This window comes from Stegostoma tigrinum, chromosome 12 (assembly GCF_030684315.1).
Source record: "Stegostoma tigrinum isolate sSteTig4 chromosome 12, sSteTig4.hap1, whole genome shotgun sequence".
NCBI lineage: Eukaryota > Metazoa > Chordata > Chondrichthyes > Orectolobiformes > Stegostomatidae > Stegostoma > Stegostoma tigrinum.
Window position 1 is genome coordinate 38072629 of NC_081365.1, and position 26857 is coordinate 38099485.

Consider the following 26857-nt stretch of genomic DNA (forward strand, 5'->3'; position numbering starts at 1 on the left):
ATTCCAAATTTTTATTGAATTCAAATTCCACTGTCTGTCGTGGCAGGATTCGAACCCTGGGTCCCCAGAACACGTAACCAGTACCTATCCAACTTTCTTTTCAGTTTCCTGAGACAATGGTTCCTACTGCTGCCTTTGGCAGTTTACTCCAAATATTCAGTCTGGACAAAACATTTAAATCTAAACTGGCATTTTTCATCTATTCTCAGAGTTGAATGCGTGGTTTACTGAATTGATATGAAAATCCTTCACTATTTTATGAGGAAATTTAATGAAAAACATATGTTCCTTTTGTAAAACTAGCAAGAAAAGTATTTAATATCAGAATATTAATCCTTTCATTATTAATATAACATGGTGTGATTATAACCTAATCGTTCAAATCCAAAATTTTTCGTTAAGAAGAATAAATTTAAACCACATAACGGGTGTATTTGAAGGTAATATTAAAACTGAAAAAAGATTGTCAGATTTCAAGTACCAACTTATATCATCATCAGAAATTATGGGATGGCTTTTTAAAATTATTTACTCGCACATGTATAGATTCTTATTGCACTGAAAACGTTCTTTTATTAATTGAACTGCACAATACTTCCAATTTTAGAATACCTCGACTACTGGATCGGGTGTATTTCCTCTCTCTGCAGAGATAGTAAGGCTGCCCACCCTGTCATTCTAGTTGGGACGTTTGCCAATGCCTGCAAGAATGTAAGTGTTCATTTTTCTATTCCACGTTGAATTGAATCCCTCAGGCCTTACACTCACATTCTCCTGGATCTGCTGTGGCCACAGGAGTTTTGTCCATCAGATGGATCAGATGTTTTTCTCCAGGTGGCCCAACATCACCCAATTCCAATCACCTCTTTGCCTGAGCACTGTTGGGCCTCTCATCCAACTCTGTCCCTGGCAGGACAGAAATCCCACCCACAAAAGCTGCCAGTCAATTAGAATACAACACTGGTATCACCACCAGTTGCAGTGACCACTGACAGTATTGCAGTAGGGCCTTCACCAGGAATCACGTGTCAATCTCTGGAGAGAGTCGAGTGTAGGTGGGTGGCAGGTGAAAGCTCGGGCGTCGGAAGTGAGGGGATGGACAGCTTCTTATGAGTCACCCCTTCCCAACGTCAGATCAGTTGATTGGGCACTGAGTACACATGAACAAGGACTCCCTGCAACAATCCCTTCTAACAGGGCACTAGCAAACTCACCAGGGTTTTCTGGGCTACATCTCTGGGTGGTGAGCTGGTTGAATACCAGCAGCGGTGGCATGAGGTCCTTGAGTAATTACATCAGAATCTCAATTTCCCTTTGGAAAGGAAGGCTGCCCACAAGCCCTCCTGCCACATACTTAATAGGTGGGAGGCCAGGTATCCATTCCACAACTTTGTGCCCCTTCACACAGTTCCCAGCTCTAGATTGGCCTTGACAGTGCTGATGGAATGGTTGATGCAGCATTGGATTCTGCTCATAGTCTGTGCAAGGAATGAGCTTAAATACCCCTGCTTGTTGCATGCTTTTTTCTTTTGATATCAGTTCATGAGATTAAGGGGAAATTTGTGGATTGTGGAAGGAGAGACAGTGGGCAGTATTTAATACCCTAAGTCTGGTTGATTTGATGGCAAAGAAATTTAATTCAATGGTAGGTTGATAGACTGGGACCCAGGACCTTCTTACCTTGCCCCAGGCCCAACTAAATCCTTCCCACTAATGAATGCTCTTAAGTGAGCAACTTAAATAGCAAGCCTTCCCAAAATAAGGTAATTCTGTCTTCAATAGACTCTAGGCCCGTAGACTTGAATGTTCTTCTTTATTAACCTATTTTTCTGATCACCTTGTTCAGAGATACTAATACAACCTCTGGTGCAGGTGTGACTTGAACCTGGCTATTTCAGTCCAGGGACACGACCACTCCGCCATAAGAGGGCCTCCTTCCCTATTTACCATTTTTATTCCTGACTCTACTTTTTCTTGCAGCCTCCCTTTTATGTGTCCTCAGTCACCTGTGGTTTTTGTACTTAGTTTTTGTCTTTTTTGATATTTTTAAATGTAGTGAGACTGAAAAAGACACAGTTGTGAATAAACGTTGTATTTATCTGTTTTCCACCATTTGGAAATCATTTGTCTAATTGTGTATTAACAAGCAAAACCTCTTAAGGGCAATGCTGACATCAGTAAAGTGAGGGAGGAGGGTATGGAGAGAAGGAGCAGACTAAATCTAAATGGAGTTGGAGGTGGAAATAAAATGTCCATCCACTGTGGTGCCCAGCACTCTCTAAAGACTGCGAGAGCATTGGCAGACACCTTGTGCTCCCTCTTCAAGGACACCCAGGCTTGAGCAGAACCGTGGAAGAGGGCCAGGCAGTCAGCAGAGATGAAGCCCCTTTGCACCCTGCTGCCTGGACCTGTTCACAGCTATACTGGCCAAAACGCTGCATCGTAGAGTTATACAGCATGGAAACAGACCCTTTGGTCCAACTCATCCATACTGATCAGATGTCCTAAACTGATCTACTCCCTTTTGCCAGCATTTGGCCTATATCTCTCTAAACCATTTTGAGTCATGTACCCATCCAGATGTCTTGAAAATGTTGTGGTACCACCTCTTCTGGCAGTTCTATACACCCACCACCCTCTGTGGGAAAAGTTGCCCCTCATTGTCCCTTTTCAACCTTTCTCCTCTCACCTTAAACCTGTGCCCACTAGTTTTAGACTCCTCCACCCTAGAAAGACCTCAGCTATTCACCCTATCGATGCCCCTTATGATTTTATAAACCTCTATAGGGCCACCCCTGAGCCTCCAACACTCCAGGGAAAATAGCCCCAGCCTATTTGGCCAGTCCTTGTAGTTCAAATACTCCAATCCTCGCAGCATCCTCGTAAGTCCTTTCATCTCTGAACATCTGCACTTGTGAAATGAGGAAAGCTTCAGGCATTTTGTCCAGAAACGTTTTGACAGACTTCTGGAACAGGAGGGATTTGAATGCAGGTCTCCTGGTGCAGAGGCAGGGACATGATCATGACATCACAACAGCCTAGTGTTGAATGTTATGTTTTTAAGTGAAGTGGCTACAAAAGTGTCGATGCATTGGCTGTACAGTTTCAAAATTCCGGAAAGATTCCAGATTTTTAGAAAGCTGAGACTAAAAATGCAACACTTCTATTGAAGAACAAAGGGAGATAAAACAGGAACCTATAAGTCATTCGGCCTGAAATCTATCCTAGGGAAAATACTTCAATCCATAATTACAGAGGTTATGGTAGGATATTTAGAAAGTCTTAAACAAATTGTTTCCATCAGATTTCATTATATGAAAGGAAAATTGTACTTGTGCCTTTGATACAGGGTGGATGAAGGAGCACCTGTAAATGTGATATATTTGGATTTGCAAAAGTTGTTCATCAAATGGCTCGTGAAGTATTAATACACAAGAATAAAGCTGGTGACATTGGGATTGACATGCTAGCAAGGATAATGCTTTTGTTAGCTAACAGAATGCAGAGTTGGACTAATGAGTCATTTTTGGATTGCTAATATGTAACCAATTGAGTGCCACAGGGTGTAGTGCTCTATGCTCAACTGTTTGCAATCTACTGCAATGAGTTTGATGAAGGGCCAAATGTATTGTTACTAACTTTGCTCAAGACACAGAGATGGGTAGGAAAGTAAATCATGAAGAGGTCAGAAAGGCAAAAGCTTTGGCAGTTGGATTAGAATGTGGGAGAACCTGAACTTGTTCACGTTGGCAGAAAGATTGGAAACACAAGATATTACGAAATGGAGAAAAATTACTGAAGTCTGTGATACAAAGTGATCATGATATCCTATTACTTGAAACCTATTACTTAATATCCTATTACTGTAGGTACAGCAAGTGATAGGGGAGGGAAATGAAATGTTGGACTTTATTGAAAGAGAAGCAGAATGTAAAAATAGGGAAGCTTCAACATAGCTGTTCAGAGCTACTAAAATTATAATTGGAGTACTGTGTCCAATTTAAGTACCAATATACAAGCAGTTATGGCATGTTTCATAGATATCTGGGATGAAGTTGTTGTCTTATTAGTAAAGGTGAAGCACCTTTGCAGTTTGGAAGAATGAGGGAAAAAATATATAACGTTTTGATGGGACTTGACAGAATGCTGAGAGGATCTTTCCCCCTGTGAGGGAATCTAGAACTACTTTTAAAATATGGAGCCCCCCATTTAATTTGGAGGACTTCTGTCTCTGGGAATAATTAATATTTGGAGTTCTCTCCCCAGAATGTGGTGAAGGCATGGTTACTGAATGTCTTCAAGGCTGAATTCAACAGATTTTTGGTCAATAAAGGAGTTGAGTCTCAGAGGAAAGAAAGTAGAGTGAAACCACAATCAGATCAGCTATGGTACTATTGAACAGCAGAGCTGGTTGGAGGTGCTTATTGGTCTTCTTCTGCTCCTGTTTCCTATGATAGTAATTACAACCGAAGTCTAAAAGTTTATTTGGGGTAGCTGTTCGTTCGAACATTTTACTTGAATATAGCTTTGATAAAGGCTTGGTCATTCATAGAACCATGTAAAATACAGACTTGATTTGTACTAGCAATGTTAATTGCTTTTGCACAGATATAAAATTCTAACAGTTAACATCTGAAATATTGCTGGAAAAGGAACAATTGTAACACAAGGCAAATCAGATCTTTTAGTCTTTAAATATTCTAGCACTAATGGCAGAGCGTGTCCTGTGCCTATTCCACTCAGTTATGCAAGACATAGAGCAGTTGAACCAATATTCATTAAAGTAAGTGGTTCTTGTTTGATCAGAAACCTTTGTAGTCATTCCAAAAAAAATCCCCTTCTCAAATAAACCTAAAATCAACTTAAGCCAATGATTGTTAGATTCTGAACTGTTTCTGAGGCTCAATTACTGTACTAATTTGAAACGGGTATGTAAACCTCTATCGGCACATTGAATTGTTTTGTGAATTACCATATCACCCAAGTGCAACATTTGTTCTCTTTTCAGTTTCTGTTGTACCTCACTGTGGATTCCCCAATCTCAGATACCCAACTCTTTGTATCTGAGTACTTTGTGTACATTTTTAGACTCATTGTTAACTGAGGGAATGAAACCATTTTGCTGCTTCTTTTCCTGGGTAAGCAAGCTGTGTATTTCAACTGCAGTGGAGAGATGATTTATTCTTGGAGTTTCCATACTCCAAAATGCATTTTTTATTCTTCGTCACATGGGATGTGAGTATCATTGGCAAGAGCAGTTAAGAGTGAGTTACATGCTGCTGGTCTGGGTCACATGTAGGTCTGTTTACGTAATTTCTTTCCTAAAGACCATAGGAGAACTACACGGGTTTTCGGGCAATTGTTTCTCAGTCTTAGTTAATTACTGAGACAAATTTCAAATTCCAGATTGAATTTAAATTTGACCAGGTGCCATGATGAAACTAGACCCTGTGTACCCTTGTGCTGTAGCCTGGGCCTCAGGATTACTAAACCAATAACATTGTAATGTAATGGTAATTTTCATTTTTGATGTGCATTGTCTGCTGTCTAATTCCTCCAAAAGTATCTATACATTTACACTTTGGTGGAATCCAGTGTTCTTCAATATTTTCACTTGCCTTTGTGTTTTGAACTTTATTGGCAGAAAATGAGTTGAGAATGTAAAGGGTGGTATTATTGATCCATATTTCATTTCTTTGTCCCGGCAGTAATTTATTGTAAACAACCATTTGATTTGGATGGTTCTGGGTATCATGAGAAGTAGATGAGGCAAATAGAAGGGCTGGCTTTAAGGCCGTGCTCACCAAACCTTTTACCTTTGTGACCCAGTTTTGAGACTTATAAGTGAATGAGACTCCTCAAAGAGAACTGAGAATTGGAGGGTTAGTTAAATCAAGAACAGAACTGCCATAACAGGGTGGCTATTGGTGCATTATAGCTCACAACCCAAAATTTCAGTTTGCAGCCCCACTTGGTGTCACAACGACCAAACTCCCCCTACCCACCCCCATCTATGGGAAGCTCAGCTTTCAGGGGAAGCTAAATAAGCACATGGGGGAGAAAGAAAGAATATACTGATACATTAAATAAGTTAGGATGAGACACAAATGAAGAACTAAGACTGGCATTGAGTAAATTGGGCACATGGCCTGTTTGTGTGCTGCAAAGTTAAGCAAATCTAGTCCATTCTGATAAGATGGAATCTGACTGTAATTATGATTACATTGTTCTTCAGTCTTATGTTGTTTTTCATTTTATTTCACATAATTTAAATGTTCTTATTTCCTCACTTTTATCTTTAGGCTGAAGAGGCTATGAATACCATTTATAGTTACCTTCACAAACATTTCCCAGCTGGTGTACTTTATGATCAGAAATTTATTGTTGACAACTCTGTTGACCATGAGCAGGGAGAGGGATACACTAAGCTACGTTCAACCATAGACACACTTTCGAGACAAGTAGCATTTGAAGACAACATTGTTTTACATCATGCAAAATTGTACTACCATATTCTCCACTCTACTGAGAAATACCTGCTGTGTTCAGATCTGTATTTACCATGGTACAAGATAATGGGCTATCCCCAAGGAATCGAAGTGAACAATGCTGAGAAAATGCATCAAGTACAGGCAGCACTACAAGTCTTGAACAGCATGAAATTTGCTTACTATTCGGATCCGATCTTGGTCTTGGATCCTCAATGGCTTATTGATCTCATGGCAGCTATGATTCCAATCAACTGTCTGTCACCACCAACTATACAAACTGCACCACTCCAAATTCACCGTGAGTGGATGAAACTAGTCAACACTGGGAAATTTTCAGAAGATCTCCTGCAATATATTTGGCCGAAAGAAACACTTAAGCTTAAGGATGAGTTAATTGACATTATGAAATGCCTAAAACTGGTTGTACAGGCCAATCCAGAATCCAAGTGTTACCATCTTTGGTTTAAACGTAAGCAGAGAGAGATATTCCTGTGTTTTTATGAGAACCAAATAATGACATACTTCCGGAAAGATGTTTTTAATGAATTGATACCCATGTTTCAAAAGGAGTGGCCGTACATTGAATCCCTTGATGCTAATTTTGTTCAACTTGAAAAGAAAAAGCATGCAGAATACAAAATATATCTGGAACTGAAAAGTGACAGAGTATTACTGGTGAACAAGAATGAATTTGAACATGATGACTTTCTGTATAAAGCCGGCGCTATCGTGGAACATATGCAAAGGTCGTACCCTACACTGTGTCTGTTTGTGGATGGTAAACCGTACAAAGGTGAGAAGAGTCAATAAATGAACGCAATCTCTATCACATAATACATCTGTAATGATGACAGGGAAAATGTGAATTAAGTAATAGTCAAGTGCAATGGGTTGGTTCATAAGTTGTAGGCTCAAAATCAAACGCATTTGTCATTCTAATAAGTAAATTATATATACTTATTTTTATGTATCAAGATAGAGTCATAGAGTGAGTCACAGAATAATACAGCTTGGAAACAGGCCCTTTGGCCCAAACTGGTCCATGCTGACCATGGTGCCCACTCAGCCAGTTCCAATTGCCCACATTTGGTCCATCATTTACCTATCCAAATGTTTCTTAAGTGTAGCTATTGTACCTGCCTCAACCACTTTCTCTATCAACCTAATACATACATGCACCAATCTCTGCGTGAAGAAGTTGCTCCTCAGGCCCTTCTTAAATCTATCCCCCTCTCACCTTAAACCTATGCCCTCTAGTTTTCAAATTCCTGTCCCTGGACAAATGACTATATGCATTCATCCACTAAATGAGGGAAGATGAAGGAAGCCACTAGTGAAGAATAGAATCAGCTTTTTACTTTGGTATAATCCTCCACACACATCATGCAGCTAGAGACAGTTTTCACAGAATGATTGCACCCACTCTTCTACTTTTCAGAGACATCAGCCCTAGCTTACTCTCAGTTTCTTTGTCACACTACAGAGCAGTGTCTTCCCATTGTTTGCAATCTTACGCAGTGATGTCTCTGATAATTCCCGATGATTCGGCTTCAAACCATAGTTAATTGTGCTTTGGCTTTCTCTACTAATTAGCAGACTTCCAGCAATTCCCTGCCTTGTCTTTGTCACGTATCTGATGTACTCATGCTGACACATTCTCTGATAGTAGAATGAGATGAAGCTTTGAATGAGATGAGTCCCGAGGAAGGGTCACCAGACCCGAAACATTAACTCTGTTCTTTCCTTCACAGATGCTGCCAGACCTGCTGAGTTTTTCCAGCAACTTTGTTTTTGTTCCTGAGGCTTTTTGTTGTTTCAACATAATCTGATATGATACTGAAGCAGCAATATTTGATTTCGGATTTGTAGTGAGAAATCATCTCTGGCATGAAGATATGAGGCAGCACTGATTGGATAGAGAGAAGAAAAAGTAACCAAGCTTCCCTCATCTGATATAGTAAAACAAAGAACTACAGATGCTGACAATCTGAGATAAGAACAGAAATTGCTGGAGAAACTCAGTGGGTCTGGCAGCATCTGTTGAGAGTTATCGTTTCTCCAGCAATTTCTGTCATTCCCCTATGTGATCCTGTGCATTGACCCAGATCAAAACAGATTTTGACAGAAATGTAAAAATGAGGAAGGATGTAAATCAGACTGTTCAAACACCATCTACCTATTGTATAAGGGTGTGATCTACCCACCGCCCCTCCACACCACCATGTCCGAATGTTGGGTATGACAGAAAAGGCACAATTAGTTTTTAATTCTTACTGTCCAGCTTGGAGGTGTTTAGGAGAACAAGGCAGTTTAGAAATGTTGTTATTGTCAAATTTTAAAAATCTCTTTAATGAAATGAAACAGGATGAGGAAAACAAAAACAAAAGCCTACAAAATAAATTGCATGCTGCATGTGTATTTGTCTTATGATTGATTTTTATTTCTTTATTTCCATCTGCAGCAATTGAACTCTTTCTTCAGGTTAGGCACAGGATAAAAGAAAACGTGGAAGTGGTGAATGTCGTGAAGAGCTTCATGGAGGATCAACCAGGAAACCAAAAAGACATCTTTTTTAGAGAGCAGTTAATCGACATCAGATTTGATACAACACCAGAAGATATGGTGGATAGTATTGAAGAAAGAATGCTGATAAAATCTTTGGCAGAACTCAATCGACTCCATGCTGCTGACACAGAGGAAATATGCAGACAGAAGCTCAACCATGTACCAAGTAAATAGTTGGTATTTTGACGTGAAGATATTGCATTTTCCAATTATCCACCTTAGTAAAGAATCATCATCATTGGCACTGGAGAGAGGGGAGGGATTAAAACCTGGTTGTCTAATCGACTGATTCTATGTTCAGTAAGACGGAGATTCAAATCCCAATAGTCCATACTTGGGCTGGGTTTTTGACACCTACTGTCACTGATCATATATTCAGTTTGTGGGAAGGGGTTGTGTAAAGTATAGCAGGTGGCTCATCTATTGGCTTCCTACCCACCCCCTGACCATTCCTTATAAAACTGTAAGAAGGCTGGGGCTGACATAAGCTCCACCTTTTAAAAAAAATTAATCGAGCTTGTTAATGTAGTGGGGTGTGACGAGAGCAAACAGCCACCATAAAATTTAGCCTCCTTCCTCATTCTCCTTTCAATTGACACTTGTATTCTATCACTACAGAAAGCTCACAGGACTGTTACAGCACAGAAGAAGGTCATCCAGCCCATCGTGTCTGCCTGAAATAAGCAATTAACTTTGTCGCCCTGCCCTTACCTTGTAACCGTACGCATTCTTCCTTTCAAATAACAGTTTAATTTCCTATTGAATGCTTTGATTGAACCTACTTTCACCACACTGTCAGGAGACATGTTTCAAAATATGATCATTTGCTGTATAAAAATGTTTTTTTCCTCTTCTACTCCTTTTGCATCTTTTGGCATTTACTTTAAATCTGTGCTCTCTCCTCTCCCACAAGTGTCTACTCTGTGCTGATTCCACATAGTTTTAAAAGCTTCTACCAAAACTTTGAACACTCTAAAATTTAGTTAATCCAGAGTATTACATTAACTGTGGGACTAAAACAAGGGGACATGTGTTCAAACTGTCAGGATCTTAGGGCTGATAGCTGGTAATTCTTCCACATTTAGAGTACTGTCCATTTTTGGAATGAATTTCCAGGCAGAGAGGTGGAGCTATAAACCCAGGAATTACTTAAGGAACAATTACATGAACAACACAGTGCAACAAAAATGAGTGTAGGTATGTTTCAGATGCAAGTTTTAAAATAGGTTCAATTGTTGAAGAAACAGAATATATGGTAGTTGAATTTGCTGATACCATAAGACCATAAGACATAGGAGTGGAAGTGAGGCCATTCAGCCCATTGAGTCCACTCTGCCATTTAATCATGGCTGATGGGCATTTCAACTCCACTTCCCTGCACTCTCCCCGTAGCCCTTGATTCCTTGTGAGATCAAGAATTTATCAATCTCTGCCTTGAAGACATTTAGTGTCCCAGCCTCCACTGCGCTCCGTGGCAATGAATTCCACAAGCCCGCCACTCTCTGGCTGAAGACATGTCTCCTCATTTCCGTTTTAAATTTACCCCGTCTAATTCGAAGGCTGTGCCCGCGGGTCCTAGTCTCCCCGCCTAACAGAAACAACTTCCCAGTGTCCACCCTTTCTAAGCCATACCAAGCTAGCTAGGACAGTAGGTTGTTAAGAGGCAGTAGAGAGTCTACACAGAGATATACATAGGCTAAATGAGTGGCACAAGTTTGGCAGATGAAGTGTAATTTGGGAAAATGTTGGCAGGGAGAATAGAAGGCCATTGTGGTAATTGCATAGATCAAGACTGCAGAACTTGGTGGTACAATAGGATCTGGGTGTCCTAGTACATGAATCACTAAATGTTGGTGTACAAGTACACCAAGTGGCTGAGAAGACAAATGGCTTGTTCATATCCATGCAAAGGGAATGGAAGATAAAAGCAGAAAACTTCAGCCTTAACAATGAAGGCAGTTAGTGAGTAAGATCTCCTTATTTACAAATGGAAGTAATTGGATTACATGCAATTCCAAGAAGATTCCTCATTGTATTCCAAGAATAGAAAACATACAAAAAAAGGTTGTGCAGCTTGTGCCATACCCATTAATGTTTAGAAGAATGAGAGGTGATCTTATTAAAACATAAAAGACCCTGTGTCCTCGGTAGATTTTGTGGAAGAAACTAGAACAGTGGGACACAAGTTGAAAATAATGCATCTCCCTTTTAAGATAAAGATTTCTTTCTCTAAGAGGATTGTTATTCTGTGGAACTTTCTTCCAGAGAAAGTAAACAACACTGGATCATTCAGTTTATTTGAAGCAGGTTAGAATTTTGGCAGACATGGAAGTCAGGGGCGGTCAGACTGAGAATGGACCACAATCAGATCAGCTATGATTCTATTGATTGATAGGCTAGAAGTGAATGGCTACATGGCCAACTCTTTCTCCTGAGTCCTATGTTCCTTTGTAAGTACCCTTCCTGATCCATCATTAACTTAAAAAAAAAGACTGATCATTGTAATGAACTACCATTGAAAATAGGTTTGAAATAATTGGGTAGCCTGTCTCGGCAGCTGACTATATTTGTATTCTGTCCTATTATAGCGTCTCACTTCTTTTCCAAAGGAAGAGAGTTGGTAACCAACTTGTGTGACTTGCTGAGAAAATTACACAGTTCCACGGAGAGTAGAAGGTATATCCTTGATAACGTAGGGCATATCTTTCAGTGCTGTGTTATCCAGTGCATGCTGGACTCAGAAAATCAACCCATGGATTATAATGAAATCGCAAAGCTGGATGCTTGTGAAATGTTTGAAAAAACTCAATATGGAATTCCAGAAAGTGCTGTAAGAGATATCCAGCATCTTCCAGATTTGGCTACAGTGGATGACACCACCACGCCTGAGGATTTTACAGAGAAGCTCACAATAAGCATGCATCATCTGTTTTGGATTGTGAAACTGATCTTTGTGAAATGCATGGGTAGGTCTTTTATGTATGTGACTCACCATGATTTATGAAATGTGAAAGATACAGTTTCAGGGAGATTTTTTCTAATGTGTTAATGACAATAGAATATATCAACTTGTTACACCTTACGTTGACAATTGCACAATTAACTAAAAGTATGTGTCAGCTGGAGACAATAGCAGAAAGGAATGCAATGGAAAAACATTATAAGCATCAGTTGGAAGAGGTGCTGAATAATATGGGAATCAACTTGATTACTTTCATTTATTCATGCACGAGCAGTGGGTGCCACTGGCTAGGCCAGCACTTATTGCCCATCCTGGCGAAGGTGCTGGTGTGCTGACGTTTGAAGTGCTGCAGTCCTTGGGGTGTTAAGGAGGGAGCTGAGGACTTTCACCCAGCAAAAGTGAAGGAATGTTAGGTTGAAGTCAGGATGGTGAGTGGCTTACAGTGGAACTTGCGGGTTGTTATATTCCCATATATCTGCTGCCCTGGTCCTTCTAACTATAAGAGGTTGCAAGTTTGCAGTGCTGCAATGCATCTTGTACATGGTACACTCTGCTGATACTGTGCTTTGGTGGTGGAGGGAGTGAATGTTTTAAGTTGGTGGATGAGGTGACACAGAGATAGGCTGCTTTGTCCTGGATGATTTTAAGCTGTTTGATGGATGGAACCTACCCAGGCATGTGGAGAGCAAACCACCACATTCCTGACTTGTGCCTTGTAGACAGCAGACAGGATTTGAAGAGCCATTGAATGTAAAGGAGCAATGTTTAGATTCTGTCTTCTTGGAGATTTACTTCAGTATGCATAGGGGAATCCATCAGTGACAGGAAGGGTACTGCTAAAGTCTGTTCAGTGGAGAAGGAGACACCAATAAAGATATTGGACCCAACTGCAACTTGAACAGGGTCTGTGACCTGCCTGTTGCCTGCTGAGCAGAAAGAGGAGCCAAAATGGATTGGTCTTTCTCATGTTCCTTTTTACTTTTCTTTTGCGACAGCAAGAAGAGTGCTCCACCATTCGCCCATCTCTGTCCTCCAATTAGGTCCTGCCATATTTCATCTTTGAGTACCAACATTGTGCTTCCACTTACTGGGCAGGAAATAGGCATGAGACTGACCATTACCCATAATGCTTGGGGGAAATATTCCTGGGCTTTATTTGCTGATGCCAGCAAGGTTTTTCTTGAACCCACTGTAATTTTGTCCTGGGTAAAATCCAGGTTTAACAATCAATGAACTCATGAAATACTTGGCCAGGAAAACATAAAGAAAGGAGAAATCTTCAGGTGAGACCACCGAGAGGTAACCTCTGGCAGAGGAACTGAGGACGAGGCTCCAGGCAGTGAATTGGTGCTGCATGCAGGCTCCGTGTAAGTACGGCTTGGTTGGGTTCAGGTGCAGGTGTTGGGAAACCCCGTGGAAGACAAAATAGAAGCACAAGGAGCCAGCAAGTTTTCAAGCACTCTGACATGAAGTGACAATGGAGGGAGTTTAGAAGTAGAGTCTTTGAGAGTGAAAAGTTCCCTTTAGAGGAAGTTCCAAGACTCTAGTGACTCATGGTAACTACAGATCCCCTGGTGAATTGCTATCGTTGGTCATATTTATCATTTAATGTGTAGGGTTTAGTGCTTACCACAGTTAGCTGGCGAATTTGAGTTTGTCTCATGTCGATCTGAAATATTAAGGTATGAGATTAATATTATCATGCTATGTTACTTTGCATGACTTGGTTAGGTATAGTTTATGATTGAGTCTGGAGGCTTTATTCTATTAGGAAGAAGTAGGAACTTCCAAACTACATCTACTTAAAAAAAAGTCACTGTATCCCAGCCTGACCATAATCATACTGGGTACTCTGCTCTGGGATCATAAAAGATATGAAAGCAGCAAATTTCAATTGTTATTTTTCAGTGTACCCCATGAATGCAATACCTGATACCCAGGATTAGCATTACTATAATGTCAAGTTGTAATCCCCTGCCATATTCCATCAACCTTGCATAATGTTTTCAAACCATTTCCATTTCATACTAATAACACCTTTTTAAGAGTTTGTTCCAAATTCAGCTGGTATTTTTGTTTCACAGATTGTAAAAGTTCAAAAGAGCTAAGTTTGGAGGAATCCATTAGCACGCTTTACTTTAAAAACTACCAACACTACATGGACTATGAAAAGGAACTTGACATATTAAGAAGTGAACAACATAAATTAGTCGAAGAAAAAGTTTCACATCAAAAAAGCCAAGACTGCAGAGGTAAGAAAGACCTGTTTCCTGATTTAAGTTTGATCTGATGATTTGACTTTGATTGCCCATCCATGAGCCTTCCTGCCTCAGACTTAATCTTGGTAGTAATAGGAAGTCAACAGGACTTCAGTCAGGTAAAGTCAATCTGCCTTCAGATCAGAATCCGAACAACTCTCTGAGTAAAGAAGTTTGTCCTCATCTCACTCCTGGCTCTTTTGCTGACAGTATTGGAATTGTGACCCCTAGTCATTGACTTACCAACTTTTAGAAACAGAATATCGCCCTTTACCCTATCAAAATTGTTCGTAATTTTGAATACCTCTTATCCACTCTGCTCTAAGGAGAATAAGTCCAATCTCTCTCATCCTTTCTTGTATCCTAAATTCCTGGTATCATTCTAGTAAATCTCCTCTGAGGTATATCCAAGCTGTAACATACTTCCTTAAATAAGCTGCCCAGAACTGAGCACAATATTCCCAATGTGTTCTGACCAATGATTGGTCGAGGTGTAGCATCACTTCCTTTTGTTTATACTCTATTCCTCTATTTATAAACTCAAGAATCCTATAAGCCATCTTAAAAAATGTTTTAACTTGCTTAGCCATTTCAAAGAATCGTGCATGTGAACCTAAGGATCCTTTGCTCTCGTATTCCCCTCAAAGTTGTAAATTATAAAATGTTGATGCAGGAACATGCAAAAATGTGATAAAAGAAGAAAAGCTTCTTTGGACAGGATCTGTTGTGTAGAGCTAAAACTGTTCAATGATATATGGGGAAATGTTGCACATTTTTTAAAAAATGAAGCAGTATCTTTGTGGAGCAATTTGGGACGGCACAGTGGCTCAGTGGTTAGCACTACAGCCTCACAGCACCAGGGACCCAGGTTCAATTCCACCCTCAGGCATCTGTATGGAGTTTGCACATTCTCCCTGTGTCTGCGTAGGTTTCCTCCATGTGCTCTGGTTTCGTCCCACAGTCCAAAGATGTGCAGGCTAGGTGGATTGGCCATGCTAAATCACGCAAACTGTTCAGGGATGTGTAGCTTAGGTGGATTATAAGGGGATGAATCTCGATGGGATGCTTCAAAGGTTGATTTGGGCTGAAGGGCCTGTTCCCACACTGTAGGTATTCTAAGTAGAGTATTTCAGTTTTGTTAAGAAAGGGGACTAGTTGCAGCATGAATACTTTTCCTTGCATTGACTTCTTAATTTAAAGCTTTCCCTGCATTTTTGGACAAAGCCTTTGTGATAAATCTTCACAGATTGGAACTTATTCCATTCATTCTTTACACCAAACTAACAGCAGTAAATCCAGCTCATTTACAAACAACATTTCAAGTGTTCACAGAAAAATCAAATGACAGCCTATTTTACTGGAAATCTAAGTATCATTTTGGTGAGTTTGCTAGGGGAAGGGGGATGGTTCTCTCTATGAGCGTGAGCAGGTTTTCTCATGTTAACTTTCCATATTCACTTCATTACCCATGCACCATGTCTCTATTTTGCCTCCCCATCCCAGCTCAGTGTATTGTCTGGATGCTGCCAGGAGTGGAAGTACTTTTCCCAGGACCTTCTAGAATTCATGGCACTGGCAGCATCTTTGAAGTCTGACCACAGTTACCTTGCACAGTTCCTGTTCATTATTTTGATCATGTCAGGCAGAGAGAAATTTGCAACCTGTTTTGCCGACAGTGACCTGGAGTCTTGTTGGCTGGTGGAGTGTGTGCAGTTGCTGCCCAGGAAGCATAACCTGTGATGCTGGTGATTGATGGAGAGTCTGGAGGAGCAAGTGGTGAGCTGAAGTCACCAGTCTACCACTCTGACTTTCACGTCTGGAATTGTCATTATCTAATTTCTATCCGGAGGGCTGGAGATTGGGAAACTGCATATCGATGAGGAGATTAACATATGTTAATATTTGCAAATAGGCCTCTCACTAGTGAGAATGGGACTCTGCTCTCGACACTGGGGATTTTCTTGTCGTTCATCTCACCTGATTTGCCCCCTTTGCCCATGTAGTTCTGGGGCTGGGAAGATTCTACTCTAAATTCCATGTTGCTTTGAGTGTTTTTTTCTTGAAACAGACATGCAGCAAAATTTATCAGTTACACACTCTCTTTAGCTGCTTACACCAACTAAATGGATGTTATATTGAGTGGCATATTTATCATGTTGAAAGTAAACCTAAATGTTGATCTAACCAATGTCTTCTTCTAAAGGATCAGAGACCAAAGAGCTGAGCATAGAGCTCAGCAATCTCCACATAAGCCTTCTTGTTTTCAGTTTGAATTGGATAGTCTTTTGTCATATATTCTCATTTGTTTCTTATCAGAATGGATACATAAGAACTTCAGCAAATTTGTACAGAAAATGGGAGAAGGTGTTCACAAACCTGTGGTAGATGAGCTCTTTGAGAAGTGTCTAAATAAAGAGGAAGTAGATAACATTTCATCAAAAATAACTTACCAAGAAAGAAACAGGGAATTGCTGAGAATACTCCTTAACAAAGGTGAAGTCACCTGCAGAATGTTCCTTACCATTTTCTGCAACAAAGATCCTTCCAATGAAATGACTAGAAAGGTAAGTCAAGTAATAGAAGTTAACTTTATTGAGCAGTTTTCTAACTGTGGTTATTTACTGCAATGCTGTCTCAAATCCTTTCAAAGACGAGTACTGGGTATTGTATTGACCCATGGCAAGTGTATAATGCGGAATTGGGATTTCAGTGAGTCACGTCCAAAGCAGATAAATTTTTAGATAGTCAACACCTTGTTTAAGAAAAGTACAGATCAACAAATCAGGTGCAGCAGTACATTGACTTAAGTTAATACGAATTTTCTATATCAATTTCTATTTCCATTTCTTTATATTGCTGCTTCAAAGCAGAGCCAGGCAGTATGGAGTGATGCTTCATAACAGTGGCCACAATTATTTAATCTCTGCGGATAACAAATCTCAGTATAGACATTTTGCATTTGAGAAGTCTTAGAATTTGCTGTTCTGCTCTAGCGGTAATATAATGTTGACATGAATCTTTTACTTAAACTCAGTTTGTGTGCTAAGTTTAAATTGGCTGCTCAGTTACTAAAGATTTCCTCGCTATTACATAAAATCACAATCTAAAGCTGAAGTGACAATTCTCACAGAATATATTCTCTTCACACAACTAACAGTGAAAAAAATAATTATTTCATGATCAGGAACATTATTGTGCGCATGCGCAACGGATCAGATTCAGTTACATGAACATCATAAGTTGCACTTGAAACCTCTTGTTGTCACATCTGTCACAAGTAATTATAGTAAAAAAATAATGCATTGTTTAATTGAGCTAAGAGAAGGCTAAGTGTAATTAACTGAAATGTTCTAAGAACAAAAGTAACCAATGAGATTTGGTTAGAGTAATCCGATAGTGCTGATAAAACCTTGCAGTTGATTGTGTTCTAACTGATAGTGATTTTACCTTAAAGTCTTTCAGTAGAAATGTACAGCTAAATGATCAAATTCAGTGTCTGTGTTCTGTTGTTAAAACCATTGATGCCCTTGCATCTCATCATAGAACACAGACACTCGTCCACACAGCAGGTTATCAAATAATGTTTTCTCTCTATCGCAGACTCAAGCTGAATTAAATCTCACAATTCCCACAGAAGAAATGGATTCTCCTTCAAGATCGTAGCCCCCTGGATTTTCTGTTGATTTGTGTATCATAAGTTCAATTGTTGTGCTACAAACTAAGCAGCATTTTGAATATATTGCACTCATTTATACGTTAAATCTTTTTATAAACAAATGGGAAAGTAATAATTTTGCTCCCAACTGAATTATTCTGGTGGCCTTAAACATTGTTTTTATGAAATATATTTCCATAATGATGTACAAGACTGTGAAAAAAGCAGGAAGATGCACAGATTTAACATTGTAAATGTGCACCTATTAAGTGGAGATTTTGTTCTTCTGCTAAAATGATCTCAGGCAAGCAGCCATATTGTGAACTCCAGTAATACCAACACTTTATGTATTTCATGATATTCCTGTATCCTTTCATGCTTTTTAACTTAATTTTGTGATTATTTTGACAATTCTTTTCATGTCTTAATTTTTATATTTACAATGAAGGCTAATAATCAATGGTATGCTTCATTATTGTTTGATGTATTACTTATGTTCAGCATGCAAAATTGATTGACAGGAAATAAGCTTATCCGAACTAAATAATTAACAAATACTGATATTCAACCAAGCCTGTCAGCTAGTGCAACATGACATATAGCAATCATTTTAAATATTTTATGATTGTTATAAGATTTATTATGATGGATTCATGCTACAGTAAGCTAACATACTGCAGCAATTATTAATTTTGACAAAATTGGGAACTGAGAGCAGTAGCTTGCCTGCCTGTTATATACCCTGCAATTGTTGAGCATTATTCCTGTTGGGGAACGTGAATAAAAAGATGTGCAATGCAGAGATGAAGGGTTACATCATTGCCAGAACAGACCTCAGAGGAATCACCATGACATCTTCTGAGCAACTCTTCTCTTGCTCAGATACAATCACTTGTGCACATGGATTGGTTGGCATTGAGTGCTGAGCACCTCATGGGTGTGCAGGGGCATGTGCACAGGCAGTTGTGAGAGATTCCCTTTCACACTAGGGAGGACAGATACTACCCTTCTCAACTGGGCACAGATATAATCTCAGGAGTCACAAATCAAGGCAGCTCTATGCAGATTGGCAGCAATGGATGTGCTCCCACGTGTCTGGATCCCTTGAGCTTTCGTGAACTGAGCACAGAGGAATTTAGACAATCCATGTACACTGCCATGACTCAGGGTGTTGAGGACATCTCTTCCATAAAAACCCACCTGTAGCAGTATTGGGCCGAGAATTGGGCCCTGATAGGAAGAGGATAAATACCAGCATGAACCAGTCAGTGCTACTGATGGAGGTGGGGCGGGGCACTGTTGTGACCCAGCTGATGCCCATCTCCAGTCAGTCAAACTAACAGCCAAAAACGGAGGTAAGCATTGAGGAGGATAGGGTTGTTAATGCTTATCAGATGCCCGATAATGATGATAATAACCTTAACATCCCTTTTCATCTACTGCAGTCTTCTCGTTTCCCTTCTCTCTCCTTTTTCCTCTTGTTTTGACTGATGGAATATCCAGACAGCCCAGACCAGTAATAAGAACAGCCTCTACAATGAACCCAGGCCGACAGCCTCTTCGGCAGCTCCACAAAAAGCAAGAGGAGACAAGCGAGGAGATGGACTCTACCTTATCCAAGACCACAAGGAGAGAATGATGTAGAAGCGATTGACAGTACCAGGGAACTGTGTTAGGCAAAACTGAGGTCACTGAACTCTATCTCACTTGGAAACTTGCTCTTATGTTTTTTTTTAACACTATATGAATTTAGACACATAAAAGTGAATGTGTACCCTTTATTAATTACAGGACAGGAAATGAGGGGTGAAGTTGTGAAGGGAAGTAGGTTTCCGTTCATGTGTTGGTGAAACCTCTAGGAAGATATTCAGTTTGGCAGTTACAGTGGATCAATTCCCAATCATGTCTTCAATGGAAATCTTCTCCCAGCAGCTTAAGGTGGTTACCAAGCGTGAAGCTGGATGAACACAGCAAGCCAAGCAGCATCTCAGGGGCACAAAAGCTGACGTTTTGGGCCTAGACCCTTCATCAGAGAGCCTCTCTGATGAAGGGTCTAGGCCCGAAACGTCAGCTTTTGTGCTCCTGAGATGCTGCTTGGCCTGCTGTGTTCATCCAGCTTCACACTTGGTTATCTTGGATTCTCCAGCATCTGCAGTTCCCATTATATCTGAGCATAGGGTGATTGCTGATTTGCCATCGTCCAGTGTTAGAAAGACTCACAAAAAGTGTCCTGACCAGGTGGTTTCTAATATTAAAAGCAACCTGCCAAAACCATCAAGTCCCTCAGTGATAATGGGAACTGCAGATGCTGGAGAATTCCAAGATAATAAAATGTGAGGCTGGATGAACACAGCAGGCCAAGCAGCATCTCAGGAGCACAGAGTCAAGTCCCTCAGTGACCCTGGTTAGCTCCCTCTCCAACCAGGTCACCTCAATGTTCTGTATCTTCCTCCTCCTCTCCTTATATCTTGTGTTGTCAGTTCCTCTCTTTTAGATTGTTCCAGAATCTCTCACTCTTCAAGGTTCTCACCTCAAAGGAGGATAATGTGTATGGAAAGTGCAACAGACAGCCATAGTGAATATGACCTTGTAGGGATGCACTGCAGGGCATCACCCAACCAGTTCAGGTACTGGGGTCACATTCTCAGGAGCCTGATCATCTAATAGATTACAAGGTGATCCTTGGAAGCTTTTGTTGCACTACCTCTGTGACCTTCTCTTGTGATCTTGTAGAAGGATAAGTTGCCATCTCTTCAAAGACATCACTTTTTCCCTGGAATACAAACACCAAGTCTGGGATTAGAGGAGGGAGAAGGAAGAGCACAGTAACTTGGACTAGTGGAGAATGAAGAAGTTGATGTGACAATGAAGATGTGGCAATGATGAAAGTGCATGGAGGAAGTTCCTGAAGGAAGTTCCTGACATGATCACAAACCAACTGAATATTGAAGGAGTAGAAAGCCTCCCAGGTGATGACTGGTACTGGCTGGTTAGGACGCCTTCATGATAGGTGGATATGGTAGGTACCCAGTATGTTGGGGACATCAAATGATGGAGGTGAATCCCTGATACCCTTTTGCCCGAGAGTTTCCATTTGTCTGGAATGTACTATTCAGTTCTCATAAATAGGACATCAGTAAGCTGTAACACGCAGTTAAGTGAGATATTTCTGAAGTGTCACCAAGGCTCCCAGATGATTCTAGACCCAAAGGCAGAGAACTTTAAGGCTGCTGTGACATTCAAAGTTATTGGCAGGACGTGGCAAGGAGCCCTGCGAGATGTGATGTCTTCACTGATAAGGATACACATCTCCGTGACAATCTCCTTTGGTGCTGGTTCTGAATCCTCTCAGGACAGATCCTTCTTCAATGGTCAATTCTGTGGCATTCTAAGACCTCTGTAGCCTTGCTGTTCCCTCTCTCTTACTATTCCATTCCTCATGACCAGTGTTCTCCCATTCCTATGAAGAATATTATTCCTCACTGCCCCGTGGGGTGATGGTGTAGGGGAAAGGGCTTACGTTCAACTCCAGAATTAGGCTGGTGTCTCAGTGAATGGGTGTAGGCATTTTCGCTTGGCTGCTTTCAGTAGCAAGCCTCTCTCCAGCAGGCCCAATCTCCCAGATATGAAAACAGCCACAGGCAGGCAGCACAAGTCTGGGAGTAGAATTGCCAATGTTGAGAAATTTCAGGAGACCCTGTCTCCCAGATGGAAGTCCCTGCTGCAGTTTTTTCTGGGTTTTTTTTCTGTATACAATTGGACATAGTTTTCAGAGCAATAGAAAAAGAATCTGTGGTGTGGGATTACACACTCCTAACTTGTGTGTTGTAGATAGCGGACAGGCTTTGAGGAGTCAGGAGGTAAGTTACTCACCACAGTATTCCCAGCTTCTGGCCTGCTCTTGTAGCCTCTGTGTTAATGTGGTGAGTCCAGTTCAGTTTCTGGTCAATGGTAACCCCCAGGATGTTGATATTGGGGGATTCAGAGATGGTAACACCATTGAAAGTCAAGGGGCAGTGGTTAGATTGTCCCTTTTTGGTGATAGTCATGGTGTGACATTTGTGTGGCGTGAATGTCACCTGCCACTTGTCTGCCCAAGCCTGGATGTTGTCCAGATCTTGTTGTATTTCAACATGGACTGCTTCAGTATCTGAAGAGTCAAAAATAGTGCTGAACATTGTGCAACCATCGGCAAACATCCCCACTTCTGACCTTGTGATGGAGGGAAGGTCATTGATGAAGCAGCTGAAGATGGTTGGGCCTAGGACACTACCCAGATGAACTCATGCAGAATGAGATGATTGACCTTCAACAACCACGACCATCTTCCTATGCGCCACCGGCGAGTTTGCCCCCTGATACCCATTGATTCCAGTTTTGCTAGGGCTCCGTGATGCCACACTCGGTCGAATACAGCCTTGATGTCAAGGGCTGTCACTCTCAGCTCACTTCTGGAATTCAGCTCTTTTGTCCATGTTTGAACCAAAGCTGTAATGATGTCAGGAGCTGTGTGGCCCTGGTGGGACCCAAACTGGGTGTCACTAAGCAGGTTATTTCAGAGCAGGTGCTGCTTGATAGCACTGTTAATGACACCTTCCACCACTTTACTGATGATTGGGAATAGGCTGATGGGGCAGCATTTGACCAGGTTGGATTTGTCCTGCTGTTTATGTACAGGACACACTTGGGCAATTTTCCATATTGTTAGGTAGATACCAATTTTGTCACTGTAATGGAACAGCTCAGCTAGGGGAGCAGCAAGTTCTGGAGTGCAAGTCTTCAGTACTCTTGCCGGAAGGTTATCAAGGCCCATAGCCTTTGCACTGTCCAGTGTCTTCAACCATTTCTTGATATCACATGGAGTGAATCACTTTGGCTGAAGACTGCGAACTGTAATGCTGGGGACCACTGGAGGAGGCCGAGATGGATTATCTACTCGGCACTTCTGGCTGAAGATTGCTGCGAGAGCTTCGGCCTTATCTCTTGCACTGATGCGCTGGGCTCTTACATCATTGAGAATGGGGATATTTGTGGAACCTCGTCCTCTAGTGAGTTGCTTAATCGGCCACCGCCATTCACAACTGGATGTGGCAGGACTGCAGAGCTTAAATCTGATCCGTTGGTTGTGGGATCACTTAGCTCTGTGTATCATTTGCTGCTTTGGCTGTTTGGCAGCTTCACCAGGTTGATGCCTCATCTTCAGGTATACCTGGTGCTGCTCCTGGCATGCCATCCCGCACTCTTCATTGAACCAGGGTTGATCCCCTGGCTTGATGGTAATGGTTGAGTGGGGGATATGCCGAGCCATGAGGTTACAGATTGTGCTGGAGTACTATTCTGCTGTTGTTGAAGGCCCACAGCGCCTCATGGATGCCCAGTCTGGAGCTGCTAGATCTGTGCGAAGTCTGTCCCATTTAACATGGTGATAGTGCCACACAAAACGATGGAGGTTGTCCTCAATGTGGAAGTGGGACTTCGTCTCCACAAGGACCATGCGAAGGTCACCCTTACCCATACTGCCATGGGCAGATGCAACTGCAGCTGGTGGATTAGTAAGGATGAGGTCAAGTATGTTTTTCCCTCTTGTTGGTTCCCTCACCACCTATCGCAGACCCAGTCTAACAGCTATATCCTGTAGGACTCGACCAGCTCGATCAGTACTACTGTTGCTGAGCCACTCTAGGTGGTGGACATTGAAATCCCCCACCCAGAGTACATTTTGTGGCCTTGCCATCCTCAGTGCTTCCTCTAAGTGTTGTTTAACATTGAGGAATACTGACTCATCAGCTGAGGGAGGATCGTATGTGGTAATCACCAGGAGGTGTCCTTGCCCATGTTTAACCCGAAGCCATGAGACTTCATGGGGTCTGGAGTCAATGTTGAGGACCTCTATGGCAACATCCTCTTGACTGTATACCACAGTGCCATCCCCTCTGCTGATGGGACAGGGCATATCCAAGGGTGTTGATGGTGGTGTCTGGGACATTGTCTGTAAGGTATGATTCTATGAGTATGACTATGTCAGGCTGTTGCTTAACTAGCCTGTGAAACAGCTCTCCTAGTTTTGACACTAACCCCCAGATATTAGTGAGGATGACTTTGCATAGTTGACAGCCTAGGTCGATGCCAGGTGATCTGTCCAGTTTCATTTCTATGAGACTTTGTAGCGATTGGTACAACTGAATGGCATTTCAGAGGGCAACTGAAAGTCAACCACATTGCTGTGGGTCTGGAGTCACATGCAGGCCAGACTGGGTGAGGATGGCAGATTTCCTTCCCTGAAGGACATTAGTGAACCAAATGGGCTTTTCTGATAATGAACAAGTCTGGTGATAATACCACTAGGCCTTCGCCTGCCCCTGACCTGGGTGGTATCAAACTTCTAGACTGTTGTTGGAGCTGCACCCATCCAGACAGGTGGGGAGAATTCCGTCACACTCCTGACTTGTACCTTGTAGACGGTGGACAGACTCTGAAGTTAGAAGCTAAATTATTTCCTGCAGAATTCCTGGCCTCTGTCCTGCTCTTGTAGCTACTTTATTTATATGGCATATTAAGCTGGGCTTTTGCTCAATGGTAGCCCCCTCAATGTTGAAAATGGGGAATTCAGTGATGGTAACACCATTAATTGTCAAGGGATGGTGCTTATATGTTCTCTTATAGATGGTTATTGCCTGGCATTTGTGTGCCATGAATGTTTCCTGCCACTTTTCATTCCAAGCCTAGATATTGTCCAGATCATAATATGCTTGAACATGGACTGCTTCAGTATTTCAGGAGTTGCAAATGGTACTGAGGAATCATCGGTGAATATCCCCGCTTCTGACCTCATGATGGAGAAAAGGTCAGTGATGAAGCAGCTGTAGATGATTGAGCCTAGGATACTACCTTGAGGAACTCCTGAAGAGATGTCCTGGAACTGAGTTCACTGACCTCCAGCAACCACAACTATCTTCCCATGCGTTTGGTATGACACAAACCAGCGGAGAGCTTGCCTCCTGATTTTCCACTCATTTTGTTTTTTCTCGGGCTTCTTGGCGCCAGACTCAGTCAAGTGGGACCATGATGTCAAGCGCTGTCACTGTCACCTCACCTCTGGAATTTAGCTCTTTGGCCAATGCTGAAACTAATGAGGTCAGGAGCTGCATGGCTCTGGAGGAACCCAAACTGAGCATCACTGAGCAGGTTATTGCTGAACACGTGCTGCTTGATAGTGCTGTTGATGACACCTTCCATCATATTGCTGATGGCCGAGTGCAGAGTGATGGGCCGGTAAGTGGCCAAGTTGCTTTTTATGTGCAGCACTTATTTAGGCAGTTTTTCACATGGGCTAGAATCCATCGACTCCCTCCAGTACAGAAACAGGCCATTCGGCCCACACAGACTCTCTGAACAGCGTCCCACTCAGATTCATCTTCTACCCCATCACTGTAACCACACATTCCCCACGGCTAATCCCCCTATCCTACTTATCCCTTGACACTACGGGCAATTTATCTTTGCTCAATCCACCTAACCTGCACATCTTTGGACTGTGGGAGGAAACCGGAACACCTGGAAGAAACCCACGCAGACACAGGGAAAATGTGCAACCTCCACAACAGACAGTCGCCCAAAGCTGGAATTGAACCCAGGTCCCTGGTGCTCTGAGGCAGCAGTGCTAACCACTCAGCTAGACGCCAATGTTGCTGGAACTGGACTGTACTGGAACAACTTGGCTAGGGAAGCAGCAAGTTCTGGAGCACAAGTCTTCAGTGCTATTGCTGGAATGTCGTCATGACCCATAGCCTTTGCAGTATCCAGTGTCTCCAACCGTTTCTTGACATCACGTGAAAGTGAGTCAAATTGGCTGAAGACTAGTATCTATGATACTGGAGACAACTGGAGGAGGCCGAGATGGATCATCCATTTGGCACTTCTGGCTGAAGATTGCTGCAAATGCTTCAGCCTTATCTTTTGTACTGATATTTTGGGCTCTTCCATCATTGAGAATGGGGATATTTGTGCAGTGTCTTCCTGCAGTTAGTTGTTAAATGTCAACCACTATTCACGAGTGGATGTGACAGGACCACAGAAGTGACACCTAATACATTGGTAGTGACATTCTCAGTTCTGCCTATCACTTGCTGCTTATATTGCTTTGCATGGACCTAATCCTGTTTGGTAGCTTTACCAGGTTGATACCTCATGTTTGGGTATGCCTGGCGCTGCTCCGGACATGGCCTCCTGCACTTTCCATTGAACAGGGATTGATCCTCCGGCTTGAAGATAATGTTTGAGTGAGGGATATACCAGGCTACAAGTTTGCAGATTGTGCTGGAGTACAATTCTGCTATTGATGGGCCACAGTCTTACATTGCTAGATCTGTTTGAAGTCTGTCCCATTTAGCATGGCGAAAGTGCCACACAACACAATGGAAGATATTCTCAATGTAAAAGTGGGACTTTGGGTGCACACTTTGCGTGCCAGTCGCTCTTACGAATGCTGCCTTGGACAGATGCACCTGCAGCCAGCAATTCGTAAAGATGAGGTTAAGTATGAATTTCCACTACAGACCTGTTCCAGCAGTTGTGTCCTTTAGGACCTGACCAGCTTGATCAATTCTGCTGCTGCCAAGCCACTTTCACCAGTGGACACTGAAATCCTCCATCCAGAGTACATTTTGCACCTTTGCCACCATCAGAGCTTGTTCCAAGTATCGTTCAACAAGGAGCAGCACTGATTCATCTGCCGAGGGAGGACAATATGTGGCAATCAACAACAGCTTTCCTTGCCTGTGTTTAACCTGAAGCCATGAGAATTCTTGAGGTCCAGAGTCAATGTTGACTCTGACAGCAACTCCCTGCTGCCTGTACATCACTGTGCTGCCACCTCTGCAGTGTTTGTCCTGTTGATGGTATAGGTCATATCCAGGTGATGGTGGTG

General features: G+C 41.9%; 1 protein-coding gene across 2 annotated transcripts in view; it reads left to right on the forward strand.

The window, feature by feature from the left end:
- The window catches only part of LOC125457048 (uncharacterized), a 39590-nt gene extending 21199 nt beyond the window's left edge, over positions 1-18391 (forward strand). For both annotated transcript variants that reach the window (XM_059650287.1, XM_059650288.1), the window contains exons 7-13: positions 608-711; positions 6303-7284; positions 8953-9222; positions 11645-12022; positions 14103-14270; positions 16593-16840; positions 17877-18391. In XM_059650287.1, the coding sequence (XP_059506270.1) occupies positions 608-711; positions 6303-7284; positions 8953-9222; positions 11645-12022; positions 14103-14270; positions 16593-16840; positions 17877-17939 (2213 nt within the window). In that variant the 3' untranslated portion in view covers positions 17940-18391. The remainder of the gene's footprint in view (positions 1-607; positions 712-6302; positions 7285-8952; positions 9223-11644; positions 12023-14102; positions 14271-16592; positions 16841-17876) is intronic.
- Positions 18392-26857: the final 8466 nt, after the last annotated feature.